Source organism: Nestor notabilis, unplaced genomic scaffold, assembly GCF_000696875.1.
Source record: "Nestor notabilis isolate BGI_N333 unplaced genomic scaffold, ASM69687v1 scaffold35622, whole genome shotgun sequence".
Taxonomy (NCBI): Eukaryota; Metazoa; Chordata; class Aves; order Psittaciformes; family Psittacidae; genus Nestor; species Nestor notabilis.
This window is the reverse complement of record NW_009918459.1, coordinates 1-15093: the sequence shown is the minus strand read 5'-3', so window position 1 is coordinate 15093 and position 15093 is coordinate 1. Positions and strand designations below refer to the sequence as shown.

At 37.3% G+C, this 15093-nt stretch overlaps 1 protein-coding gene across 1 annotated transcript in view; it reads right to left on the bottom strand.

The window, feature by feature from the left end:
- The window catches only part of BANP (BTG3 associated nuclear protein), a gene marked incomplete at its 3' end in the record, with an annotated part of 68293 nt that extends 60025 nt beyond the window's left edge, over nt 1–8268 (bottom strand). Inside the window, exons 1-3 of the mRNA XM_010009717.1 lie at nt 8199–8268; nt 6724–6818; nt 5221–5396 (exon numbers count right to left, since the gene is read on the bottom strand). Of these exons, the coding sequence (XP_010008019.1) occupies nt 5221–5396; nt 6724–6818; nt 8199–8268 (341 nt within the window). The remainder of the gene's footprint in view (nt 1–5220; nt 5397–6723; nt 6819–8198) is intronic.
- Between the last annotated feature and the right edge of the window lie 6825 nt (nt 8269–15093).

Here is a 15093-nt window from a genome sequence, read left to right as displayed (position 1 = left end):
TTAATTACATCTATTTACCCAAGAAAAATGTCCAAAATAACAGAGTAGAACTGTACAACATAGTATTTGCAGAAAATACCCATAAATACAAATGATGAAGGGTTCTGTGAAACCAACCCAAATTCCTATGTTATCAGAAGCAATCAACCTTAACAATTTATACTTGAGCTTACCCACTCAGAAGAATGAATAATGAAAAGATGTTGACAAAAATAACACTGTTTCTGGGCTGAAATCTTTCAGATGAAGTAGTTTCTTCAAAACACGGATAAAAGATTTGAGTCGCACTTTCACAGTGTGCATTCATCAATTTCTAAGTGTCAAGACCTGGGCACATGCTAAATTTCAAACATCATCTGAGGCTGCCATACTGACAAGCCATCAGGCATTGCACCAGCTCTCCTATCCAAGAAGCTTTCAGCAGCTACTGGAATTTTTTACCAGCATGGTACCTCATAAAGAAAAGAAATTAGAGGGGTTTAATAGCCATACTGCCAGGAAATGTTGCAGACAGAGGAAGAGAGTCAATCACTTCCTGGATGGAAAAGCAAGGCTGTGCTAATGCTGCACAAAGCCGGACAAAGCTCGGAACACTGGGACAATACACATACTCCCATTACTAATTTATTACATTTTTCTGCTACTGGTTCTTGGCTCTTTTATAACTCCATATAGTTCAGCATAACTCTCTGCAATCTGAAGACTTTTGCCACCTATTTTACTAGTTCTGAAACCTTCTGACAGCCTTTCTTCCAAGAAAAAAGTTTTTAAAAACTCTATTATCACTGTGTGTTTGCAGGTAATCCTGACAACTACGTGTTTTTAAGCAGCAGCCACTGAACATTGAGAAAATTCTTCTTAAAACTCATTCCCAGCCCTCTTCCTGCCTCCCCGGGAAAAAAAGATTTAACATCACGCTGTTTCTCCAATCCCAAATAACACTTTACACTCTTATGACCAAATCTGACAGAAACAAACTGTCTGAAAGATACTAAACACCTATTAAAATCTGGGGCTGGGCTAAGGACAAGCCTGCAGCAGTTAACTCCAGCAGTCAGAGATGCTGCTATCATGGGAATAGCATGGCAGATTACAAAACCCTACAGCAGGGAGCATCATGGACCACATAGGAAACACAAGGCTTGCCCAGTGAAAAGACAGAGGATATAGGACAAAAACATACACAAAACTACACTTGTTTAGTTCTGCTTTTCTGTGATGATTTATACAACATACACAAAATAAAACAGCTACAAGTCACTCCATATTGTTCATGGCATATTGCTGTTTCTCCCACACCAGTTTAAATCTCACAAATTCAGAATTACTTTCTTTCAAAAGAAGTTTTCTCCTGTTAGTTTTTGCTGTAGCTTGAACTTCTTAATTGGAGATCCACAAGTTAGCCTATTGTTCACCCTGTATCTCAACCATTCATACAAATCATTCATTACACAGCACTACATAATCTGCGCTTTCTTACTTATCTGCACTGCAATTAGCTAGTATATAATGAAGTATCACAATAGCAGATGAGGGTAAACAACGTGAACGAAAGAACTGAGGACAATTCAGCCTGCATGAAGATGTACTTATGCAAAATATCAAGAGCAGTAGACAGTAATTTCTGAATTCAACATCTCTTAGTTTTCCAAGAAACACCAGAAAGCTTTCAAAAATCACATATCCAGAAAAGGATGTTGTAAAATTTTCACACATATCACTTCTCACGTGTTTAATAAGGAGACAGAAACAGAATCAGATTCTAACAAGCATTACATTTCTGTTCTGGGAGCTAGTAACATGGGGTGGTTCCCAACTTACTGCAAATCTCCTTACAATCTTCTGTTTCATTTCCCTAATCAGAATTTCTAAATGTTGGAAACAACAGTTTGGCACAAAGCAGGTATGAATTACCCGAATAGATCAATATGTTAAGTTTACTAGAAGAGACAACTTATCATTCAATGTAAGCCTGATAACCATTGCAAAATGAGACTCCTGACTCCATAGTGCAGCTATATGGACAGATTAACACTCCATCAGATAAGCAGCCAGCGCACAGTGCCGCAAACAACATAAAATTCCAGATCAAGCCACGGCAGGCCACAGCGTGTAGCTGTGAATTCCCCCGGTACGCTGTAACTACACAAGTCCACCACAAGATGACGCAGAAAAAAAGCTCCTCTCTCGAAGCTGTCCTTGTTTCCATCTCATGGTGAGCTAAGCATATTTCAAACTGGCAAGTCTTAGGAAAAGCAATTTGATTTTAAAAGAACAAATAGCATAAAGCAATCGAACTGTGTGCATTTAAAATGCACGGTTCATACTTTAGTGTGTGCACTGCTGTAAAACAAATTTTGATTGTGTTAAATCTGCATCAAATTAATGCAAATTACCAAGAGTACTGTAACCAAAATTCACTATAGAGTGGAAAAGATCACAAACCCTAAGGTATTTATTGAAGAAAAGAACGAGTCTGCTTCACGGGCAGTGCAGCACCACCTGGGTGACATGCTTTTGTTAACTAAAATGTTTTTGTTGGAGCACCAAACCTGGTATTACTGTAGTGGCAGAAGAAAGAGAGTAAGATTGAAGAATCTCATTTAGATGCAAAATCTGTAAATCACTATCCAAAACACTGACTCTTGTTGCCAGTTCTCCACTGCCATCTGCGATGTAAGGGGAAGAGGGAACTACATAGAGAGTTGATAGAACAGAACAGACCATGCAGGCTTTAATTGGAAATAATCAACAAGTGATAAAGTTTTTTATGAATGAGAGACAGGGAAATCAGTGAAACACATCATCACTGTCAAACTGAAGGGCTACTAATGCCAACTTAAACACATACGCCCCTAGCTATTTTCTTTTGAGTCATGTAGGCTACAGACTGCTAAAGAACAAAAAGCCCTCAGTGCTTTATTGGCAAGATGCGTTTGATAATGTGCAGCTTCATACCAACACTAACAAATATTTGGGGCAGAGAATCTTACAGTCTTCAAGACTTCTGTCTAAATCATGTTCAGACTGTCTCAGAAGCCATCATCATAAATTTGTACACCTAAAACAAAAGATTAAACACCAAGCTCACCATCAACACACAGGATAGATTTCTGATGGTTACAGAGATTAAAAACAAACCACCTCAGGTCTGGCAAATCCCATAAGAAACACATAACAGTACAATTTACAGAGGAAAGCATTCACTGAACATGAATTAATAGACTCCCAAAGGGACCATGCTTTTCTGAAAGTGTTTTGAAGTCGTTCGTGCATAAACCACAGTAAGAACTTCAGCTTACGCACAAGAGCTCAAAGATCTCTAATACAGAGAGAAAAAAGTTAGCAACAGATTTAAAGAAGAATTAAGAATTATTGATAAAGAATATTTAGTAAAAACTTGTGTAATACTCTAGTTACTTGAACTTTGACCCAAATAGTTACTACATGTACTTTATCTCTTTTGATACAGAACTTAGCCACAATTAGCCTTTTCAACGTATGACTGGGAAGTCTTCAAAAGCATAGACAGATGTAGACACAGCACCTATGTTAAAGAAAAATTAAATGGAGAAAAGGAAAAAGAAGATGTCCAATGGTCAGGGTGTTCATCACCAGCACAAGAACAAAAACCAGTGAAGAAATTCTGAACTGGGGCCCAAACACTGTACTTGGACATCTGAAAAGGAAAGTTGTTTTGGAAAAGTCTGAGGATATCACCTGTTCCTAACTGGATAGGTGACTGCTACAGTAGAAGGCACAGAGATTACTCCAATTTACACTGAAAATAAAAAGGACATTTGAACTTTTAATACAGAAATCAAGAAACACATTGGGTTGTGTATTATTTTAGATTTTTAAATACAAATTAGGTATCTTTTAAAAATATTAGACTCCATTCATCAGTAGTCACATTCAGTTAGCAACCATGAAGTAAGTCTGCATTATGCAATAGGTACCCAAGCAGAGTGTATCCCTCTCAGGTAAAAACCTCCAACTCTGAATCGTTACAGTAGCACAGTTATACTTCACCCTGCTTGATAAATGCATGAACTGAAAGATACAATAATAAAATGCAGTTACAACCTTGAGAAAAAATTTTTAGCTTAAAATACCAATTATAAAAATAGCAATATTGAAAGAAAAAAAATAATAATAATACAGCAAAGAGCCTAGGAGAAAAGGGGGCAAAAAAGAAAAGGGTCATGTTTGTGGTGGTTTGGGTTTTTCCCCTTACATCACATGGATGAGCCCCACAGCATAAAGCAAGGAACTGAATTTTCTATAGAGCTCTAAAGTAGTGCACCTAAAACACTGCACCAAGTATAACATACCAAAAATATATACAAAACAGTTTTCAGGTATTGAGACAGCTCAAAGACAGCGATAAAAAAGATCAGAAGATGGAAAAGCAGACTGACAAAAGATGAATTAAGTTAGGATATCTTGACTAGAATGGTATGGCATGTGAAAGTTGCCTATACACCTTTGTAATGGAGAATAAAAAGTAATTATTTAGAGAAGTATTGATTTTTTTTTCTAGCTATAGAAGTATGAATGAGGAAGAAAAAGTTGTTAGACAGAAGAGTCTTTTGATAAGCGTATTTCTCTGGCTAGAATCATCTCTACAGCAAAATGACAGGCACATCAAGATTCAGATATTTAAAACTATATTAAGCAACTCATACATAAAAGGTACTACAAGTCAAACCTGCTCTGTCATCAGAGTGGATTAGATTTAAGAGATTTTCCATCTCCAACTTCTAACCCTCCCCAAAGCAGGTATTATTCTAGCAAGAGTTTTTAGAAAACAAGCACATAAAACAAACTCTGTTGTATTTCTGGTGAAATAAAGTAAAATGAAAAGTAATTAGAATGATGAAGTCATTAATTCAAAACAGCCACATAAATAAAAGCAAAGCAAGTCTAAAAAAACCTGTCTAAAATAGCTGATGAGACTTTTCCAGAGGATGGATGAACCAGTCTTAAGTCAAAATGAAATGTGGAAATAGTTGCAAACTGTCCATGGACAGTAAGTACATTCTAAGTAACATCATGAAACTGGTACAAAAATTACCTTCAAGATAAATTAACTCTACACTCATAAACAGCACTCCAAGCTCTTGACAGCTATACAGAAAGCTGCAAAGCTTGATGCCAAAGAAATGGATTTACGTTATTTTAAAAAGCACGTTGATGAGTAATCTGTTCTTTTCTTACCATCGTACTTTATTGCATGTCTGTGTAGCGCCAAGAGGAGAACCTGCCACCATGGGGACTTGGATGGGGCTGTGTTGTTTGTTCATGACAAGATCCAACTTCTCTTCCAATGATTTACAGGTAGCCTCTAGTGCCAGCAACTTTGCCTCAATGCTATCCAACCGCAGGCATATTGTCTGATTAATGGAATACAGGAACGACTAGAAAGGGAGAATGAAAAAGAAACTGATTTTAAAGACTTATGTATTTATCTTCAGCAACATACACATAAGGAAGCTGCAGATAAATGTGATTGGAAAACAATTCTAAAGGAACTAGGAGCGTGCTTAGTAACAACATTCATCCACATACAAAACTGATGACATCCAGGAGCATTTTAGCATTCTCAAGCTCTTCCAGATCTTTACTTATAAGCCAAAAGCATCCAAGCCAAACATATTTTCACCTAAGCACTTTGTTGGTATGATTTCATACACATGTCAAAGCCTTTCCATACAACTAAAAACAAAAGGATTATAAAAACTATGAATGCATCCTCCTGGATAAAGTTAAGATTTTTTTCCTGCCCAAACACATAAATTCACATGATTACAGTGGAAATTATATCAACACGAATAACCTCAGAGACAATTAATGCCACTCACTTAAGTTTTCTCCTGAACAGCAAACCAAGAAAAGCAAAAAAATAAGACCTGTTTTCCTAAGCAATTTTACTGAAAAGAAAGCCTATTCTACTTGGTTCCTCTTGGGAAAAACAGGCCATTAAAGGGTAACGTTACACATGTTCGCCTTCCCAAACAGCAACTATGCCATCTCGTGGCCCTCTGCTACAACTGACACAGCTCATCGCGCTGGTTTACAGAGCTGCTCCCTGGTGCTCTTTTAATACGGGGCTTCAGCTTTTTTGACCATTTCAGAACTACAGAACTACACACCGCTTAACATGTGTGGCTGTAAAACAGTACTCATATGCTCCAAGGAACAACAAAACCCCCACAAAACTAAAACACTATAGAGAGAAACACGGAGGAAGTTCTGCAAGTACAGAAAAGCCTGAGGTACGGAGCCTGAACGAAATGTGGTTTAACTATTATTAGGAGAATGTTGTTAGCTAAAAATAATGATTTTAAACATGCTCAAAAGTATCTACAAATTGTAATACAAATACATGCTCAAGTTTATCTTTTACGGCAACTTTATTCACATTTTCAAAAAATGTACCAATAGCGACATTTGAGTCACTGGAATTAATCCTGATGACATTTCATACTGCATGTAAAATTCTTGCTATGGATTTGACACTGGAGAACTAGGCAATCATCCAGATTCTTAAATTTATGCACAAAGATGAACAAATATATACAAGGCGGCTATGAGTAAATCCAGCATTATGTAATAACATAATAAACAGTTTGGTTTACATTCTTTTCTTTTAATGTATTTCCCTAAGTAAACCAACTTAATTCCATTACAAATAAAAATAGGAAAAGGCATTATCAAAACCTTAATAGAGGGATCCTGGCAGTTAATTTCTATACGTTGGCGTTTCAGCGCAGGTTCTACATCATCATCTGTCACTTCATGATTCTCCAACACAACTGCAAAGAAAAATAAGCACTGCCATAGTTTATAATACAAAAGGACAAGGCTCAAATTAAAAGTACATTAATAAATTATGTAAGAAGTGTTTAATTAACATAAAAGGTGTTTAATATATTGTATGTATTTTTACACTTACTTGGGTTTTCTCTTAAATATATGACAATGCTTTACTGTTTCTCAAAAAACATTTGTCCAAATCCAATACTTTATTTCAAGCACACTGAGGATGTAACACTGAAGCATTACTTTGGATTTTATTAGGAACTTACCAGAAGGTAGCAGAGTTGCCACATTTGCTGTTCTGCTTTGACAGATTCTACAGGCTTCTGAGCCCCATGTTTATACAAAACCAGAAAAAGTACTAATGAAGTTCTCTACAAAGACAGAACTACAGCCACTACTCAGCATAGTAGTGGATTAGTTTTCCCAGTATAGATGAACAAAATCCTGCCAGCTTTCCAAAAATAACCACCTGCATGTGCAGACGCATAGGTTCTAATTGCCCTTCATCTAAAGGCAAACTTTTTGAAGAAAAAAGTAATAATGGAAAACTGAATTTAGAACCTGGCAAAATCAAGAGATAAAGCCCTGGAAGAGCCACACAGTCAGAGCATCACTTGAGATCAGACTAGGTTTGAGCTCCTTTAGCAACTGAGCAAAGGAAAAACTGTTTAAGATTGACCATACCATACCCTTAACACCAAGTTACCACCTAGACCACAACAGGCAGGTCCCAGCTCCTCTTCCAAGACTTTGCAAACATTTTTGAATTGCATCAGAATACAAGTTTTTTTGTATGTTTCTGTTTGCTGTAACTGTAGTTACAGTTCTTTCACTCACCTCCTCACATGTAATTGCAGCACAAGATCAGTGTCTGTGACCGATCTCAGTATTTTGGCTTAGTAGGTCAAGTTCTAAGCAAGGACTATCATAGTATTTGCTTCCAGGAGTGTTTTTCAATTTGAACAATGTATGAGAGAAACTATTTTACAGATAAAACAAGAATTCATAATAGATGGTTCTCATTTGAGGGAAAAGATAGTTCTCATTTGAGGGAAAGCCTAAAACATACATTCGGTTTGGAGAAGAACAAGAGAGTGCAGGAGGCCATATATCATTCAGAGTTTTCAGCACTAGTCTACCCCTGCACAAAAAAGCCCCAGGCAATAAAGCCTGTAATAGAAAATAATTTTTTTAAAAATCTGATCTAAAGGGCACTGAAGATATACAACCTAGCGTGCAGTCTTAAGAATCACCTCTCAAAAGAATCTGCAGCACTGCTTTATATTATTAAGAAAAGCTCAACAGCGATTTCCACCTTGTCAATGGACAATACTGTAAATGTCTTTGTGCCGCCACTAGCACCTGCACTGTACCTGGGTTATCTGGAGTCAGGTCTTCAACAGCAATCTGAACAACATCTGCCAAATCCTGTTCTGACATCATTCAGAACCAGGCAGCAATATCCAGTCAAATACCACTGCAGGTCCCCAGACAGGTAATTTTGCAAGTCATGCAATCCTGAAAAACAGCAGCAAGAAGAGTGTTAATACAGATTACTTGATATATTAATATTGCCTTTATTTTTTTCCTTCTTGCTCTGTATAAGGAGATGCAATTCCCAACACAAGTAACGAACCTACAAGTGATCATCCAGTGGTATCAGCTTCTACTATTCTACTGGCTATCCCCATTGAAGAGGAAAGGACTGAGCTATGTGCATCACCCCTGAGTCAATCTTTCTATACTGGGCCTGAGACAAGAGCTCAAGCTTTCCTTGCTGATCCACCTTTCCCTATTTTCCCAGCAAAAAAAGTTAACATTTAGCTTCAGAGATTTGGCAGCTCATCAGGATAAAATAAAACATTTTATTTCATAAATTGATTTTTGTCTTAGACATTTCAAGAGCATACAAGACCATTCCTAAACAGCAGGGGTTTAATTTAGAAATTATTGCTTAGCTCTTGGAAGTGATCGGACTTAAGTATTTAGTCTTTAATATCACAAAAGCACATGAACCTCCCAAGCCAGGCTACATTTGCAATTACCACATTCTGTACAGACCTATATGTACACAAGATCCTCACATGTATGAATCTTAACAGGCCACTCAAATCTTCAGAAACAGTCATGAGAACAGGGAGCTAATTACAACCAGACTTGAAGCAAAACTTGACTTTTTCTTGATTACTGAACTTGCCTGGGTTCTCTACAGCCCAATGCTGATGAAACCATTTTCAGAATATGGGCCTGACTTTAAAGTCAAAATATCTCTCAGCCCTGCCTCCCTTAGAATTCCGTGTCAAGGTTATTTATTAGTGTTTTAAGAGAAACCTTTAGTCTGTAAAATTGACTTTGAAACACTGGAACCATTCATATCTGTGCATTCCCACAGTTCACAAAAAGATGGACAATGAATATCAAGAAGAGATCAGCCAATTTTTTTCCTTTTTAACCTGAAGCAAAAAAACACTAGAGGGATAATTTGAGATTTACCAGTGGAAATGGTAATTCATCCCTCAACACCAACACTGAATCAAATCCAACTATGCATAAAGATTTTCCCCTTTCCCTATTCCACTTTAGCACAAGAAAGCCATTAACCCAGACAAGTGGAGTACTAATTTTTGAAGAGAGCCACACAACCTACAGAAGAACTTTGAGACTGAGCAACCACTGCACGCTGTTGAAAGCCATCTCAAAAGGGGGACTCCCCACGAATCCCAACTGTTTACTCAAAATACCAGCACTGCCAGTACAGTCATTTGAAATTCTGATCGTGGTGAAAAACTGTTGGGACAGCACACCCTGTGGCTTCACGCCCAAAAAACCTGGCAACACATTAGTGCATATGGATGCCATTTTGGTAAATTGTATTTGCCATTTCTCAGAAATCCTGGTAACCAGCCAGGTTTAATAGAATAAAACAGCTGTGCTGCACTTATTGTTTCATAATGTCACAAGTAATATTAAGAACCGTGCTCTCAACTTGAGGGAAGACAGCCGCCACTCCAAACACTACAAAGGGACAAACTAGAACAAAACCCAACTTTAAAACTTTGTCTATTTACACAAGATTTCACTCATACTTCACGTGTTGCATTGAAACCAGTTAGTTACAAACATACCAATATTTTACAAAGCATTACAAAGGATTTGCAGTGCTTTCATTTAAACACTTTCATCCTTCACGTGATGCACATATTTAGCTTTCCAAAATTCCTTATTAAAAAAAAAAAAAAATCACTGAAATTGATTTAACCTTTCTTCAACACAAACAACACAAAGAATTTCACACTTCTGACATCAGTTCCCCACTTCTCACAGGCCACAGCCTGAAAATATTCAGCCTCATGTCAGAAGTACCATCAAAATATTCTGTCACAGAGCCTTAAAACACAGGCATAACAACCAAACTATGGCAGAACAGCTACTGCACACACACAGAAATGTGTCTTCATATCATTAGTTTTATTTCCATTTAAAGAAATTTTATTACAACTTCAGTAAGTCAGACAGAGCTCACAGGCAATTAGCCAACATCCTCATGGAACACATTTTTGTCTTCTCAACAGGCAGAAAAAAATATACTTCTGCTGCCACCAGAGGTGGCAGAGAACTCCTCTATTAGAACATAAGTGGAAACAAACAATTCCATTATTAACATTAGATGTGTGGATTAGGAAGGCAATGCCCAAGAGTAAGCTACACTGGGTACTGCAACCACAGCAGCTATCACAACCTGAATAAAATGTACCTTTCCCAAATTCAGAATTTCAATTTATAACAGAAAATTTTAGCAGTGATCTAACCCTGCTTTGAGAACCAGGAGTAAAAGCCCAATAAAACTTAACAGTTAGTTTATCAGCGTTGAAGAGCTGATAAAATTCAGATAACTTTGCCAATATCGTTTCCACACATTTTACTGAGTGAAGTATTTACCAGCATTTCCTCATGCAAAACATTTCTTCAGAGATTTGCTACATGCTCCCAGCCTTTTCTCTTTCTTTTTTTTTCCCTTATTTCTTTCTTCTGGCTGAAACCCTAGTCCCCATTAATTCCAAATTAAGTATATGTACTTTGGCATTAAGCCACCAATGCTGAAATATCACCTGGAACAAATATTAAACTATAAGGAAGAAATATTAATATAATGTCAGGAAGCCAAGGATAAACTGCAAGAGGGACACGAAACGTGCCCACTTTTCCTCCCCCAATCAGCATGTGGAAGTTGGATCAACAGAGCAATATTTTATCGTCAATTTGCCATTATCTAGGGGAGGGGTATGGGAAGACAGCTCATACCAGACAATGGAAAATAGCTCATTAATACATACACTACAGGAGGCCTTGGCCAGCCAGACTTGCACTGACTCCAGCTGAGCTATTTAGGTGGCTATTTAGATCTGCACTGCACTGATCACTTCTCCCAGAGCACTTTTTGGGGGTTGGAAGAGACTGGTTCAACTCTGTCCCAGTGCAAAAACTGAGGAATGGGTTACAGTGAGTATCTGAGGGATTTCCTCCCACCTCCATTCCCACCTCAGCCCTGGGTGACGTCAAATCTCAGTTACCTCTAACGTCAATGACCCTTCAGACCTCTCGTATCATGCAGCCAGATCCCGTATCAGCTGTTAGTGTCACCCCTTTCCTTACCCCAGGCCAGACATGACTTTTGTAAACCTTGCCTAATAAAGCCACCATAAACCCACTCTTCTTGTATAAAGCAGCACAAACTAAAAATTGACTCAGGTTTTAATCACAGTGAATAATGGAAATAATCATATGCAGCAAACATAGTTCATTAGTTCCTTCTTACCTCCCAAGGATTTTTTTTTCCAAAATTTGAGAAAACAGTCCTAAAGATTCCAAGATGGAAAAAACATCAATATGGAGTAACAGAACTAAACCTTCTAATAATAAATACAATCTATTTCTTCACCCTCCAAAACATAAAATGTTAATTTCCCCATTTATGTATTATGAGTTGAAAGTGAAGACACACACTCCTCCCTGTTCCTGGATTTTCATATTCAGAAACAAAAGACAAAGAGAGGAGCAAAAAGCCTAGAGCCTTCCTACAACCTCTTGCCAGGAGATGGCTCTAGTACTGCAACACCCAGAAAAAACACAGACAACTAAAGGTATAAATTTAAAGCAGATTAGATGAAGTGCACTAACAATCTCTGCCAATAGTCTTACTCAGAATTGATACACTTAACACTAATTAGCCTTTGTTTAATTAAGTAAATTAATATTTGTAAGCAACTAAATTCACCTGAATTCCAGATCAGCTTTTCTACACACAAGTTTAATAGAATTTAATTAATCTATTTTAAAACATTAATTCAGAATAATTCTTCTGAGCAGTCCCTTGTAAACAAACTTATTTACTGAAACAGCTGATGGCTTCAGAAACTCACAGGGAACCATTCCAAAGTGTACAATCAAAAACATCCAATGCCTTGTTAACATATAAAAACATGCACAAAACAAATCTTCTCTTTCATACTAATTAGTTAGGGTAAACACTAAATTTTAAAAGGACATTTTCCAAAGCTTTAGTCTGCTGAGTGTTTAATTGAACTTCTCTTGTTTGAGCAGCTCATCACACCCTGGCTAATATTTCTCAGTGCTATTGACAAATGAAAACACTTCTCTCATACTTCAGCTTGCACGATGACAAGCATTTACTTGTTTACTTGCTGCCTGTGTGAGAACAGCTGAAGGATGCCTTTTTAGTTTGCCCAACCCAGAATTGCCAAATGTTTTTTCCTCCTTTCTGTTCTACTTTTCTTTAAATGGATTAAGGCAAATTTTCAAATATGTCATTTCTATTACAAACATACATTCTTCTTTACACAACTACTATTAGCCAATCGGCCCATTTTTCTGAGCCTAATGTCTACCATGGATGTGACATGGTACAAAGGTCCTTATCTTGCAAAGACCTAAGATTTGGTGACACTTATAAAAGTTCTCCAGAACAGCAAACCAGCTCAAATACAGAGAGAAGCCCAGTGATAAGAATGTGTTTGATACATGCACACAAGAGGATTAATCCTCTGTGAGGACAACTCTGTGCAGAAGTAAATGACCTTATGCTTTAAAAGGATTACAGTATAAAGATCATCCACCCTCTGAAAGTGAACATCCATAGGGAACATAATACGTAATACTTGTTAACTCTGCTGCTTTATTAAGTCAGTTCAGCTGCCCTGAGTTCTTGTACCTCCAGGGAAACAGCCCAGCAGGACCACTGAGCTTTAAGTCTCTGTGCAAAGAATAATCCACTCCAAGAAAGCCTTTGTGCAGCTCTGTTAAACCCACTCTGGAAGCAAACGATGAAAAACCAGCGAAAAGGCACTCCAAGTGCAAACATTTTTGACATGATGGTGTTACAAAGGTGAACCAGCACGCACAGGTTTAAGCCTGGCTAACCCGGCAACAGATCTGCATCAACCAGTTTGTTGTGCCTTCACAGAAGACAATCTTCATGAGTAGTCCCATCTAAAGACCTGGAAATGTTCGTACAATGCAATACATTTATTTTATTAATGGGCATTACAAGGTTCAGAACCTGACAAAGCTGTTTTAGTCTTGTGCTGTGACTTGCAGCATTTCTATAATCCCAAAGTCTGGCTTTTTCTCCAAGATAAAGTCACTTTATTTGGCAGCTGGAACAGAGCTGTCCTACACTAATTAGTAATTCCCCAACAAGCCACATCAGTGCAAATATTAATGGACTGTAACAGATGAGGAATAACATAATAAAAAGCAGCAATTTAATAGCATGCAGGGTTAAATGCACTGTAAATACAAGCACTACCAGCCTCCCTTATGCTCCAACTCTCTGAAACTGTAGTCTTATCAGGATATGAAGTTGAAAATCACTTTCAGGAGGATAATGGGGGCAGAAGAGATCCGAACATAAACTTTATTACTACTAAAAAATATAAAGGAAAATATTCTAATCTTTCTTAGCATCTCTTTAGCTTTCATCCTTATTCTCAATCCACCTTAAAAGGCAAGTAAAGACATTGTATTTTAAGTAAATTTCATAGTAAAACTACACAAGCATTTTAGTTTAACAATTTAAAAAATTAATGGAATAATATACAGACATCTTCAGTTCAGCCAAAGATCAGAAAAAAAAGTTTATCTCCCAAAATGTATCAGAAACATTCCTTATCTGTGAAGGCACGGACAGCAGCCGTAGCATTCTGGAGACAGACAGATACATAAAATAAGTATCACCCAGAGATGTTATGCTGAGGGACTCTAGTACTTACAATACAGACAGCAACAGAAAAAAAACAGCTGCTCTAAGAATAAAACAACTTGAACTTTCTTTGGAGTACAAAATTTTGCAGGGAGGCAGAAATTCTTAAATATTGCTATGAAAGTTCAAATTATTACCATTATTATTATTTTATTGGTTTACTCCTGGAAGTATTCCCCGTTTTTTCCACCCACCTGGTACAAGCCATTGCTTTGCTTGAATGTCTTTTTCTAACTCTTCTAATCCATTGCCAATGGCCACAATCCTAACACAGGAATGACCATTGTCAAGTCTGTGGCGACATGCACCAGCAACTCAAGCACAAATTCTCTGTAGGCCTTGTATAAATATTCTTGCTGCTGTCAGATGCCAACACCTGCACTGCCACGTCTTTGAAAGCATTATTCCCAAGTGAGCTAGGAAGGATATGTTAACACCTATTACAACTACACTTTCAGGTGCAGAAAAGTCTGAATTCAAATTTTACAGACCCATAACCCCATTGAACCTAATGCGACTACCCACACAGCCAGAGTATAGCCAAGTGTCTGCAGATTCTGTGCCTTAGGTCAGTTTCCTGAGGTCAGTCTATGAGGTCAGTTTTCTGCACCATGGTTTAATAATTCAGGACATAGGTCGTTAACACCAGGCACAATTTGTATAGCAAATACAAAACAAGGACTGCCCAGAGAGCAAAAGCAGTATGCAGAACCAGATATAGACATGTTGTTTTACTGTTTTCATCCACTAGATGGAGAATCTTTATCAGTAACAGCTCCAAAAAAAACCCTGCAGGTACTTAAATTCAAATAAAAAGATTCCAGAATTAATTTTGTGTTACTCAAGTATAAGTGTCTCTCAGTCTCAAAGAATTTCTACCCATTATTAGAATTTTTTTTGAGATAGGTAGTCCAGATGCCTTCTGAACTTTGGGTAACTGTACCTTCATTCAAGTTAGAATTTACTACTATTTTTTATATATATATATA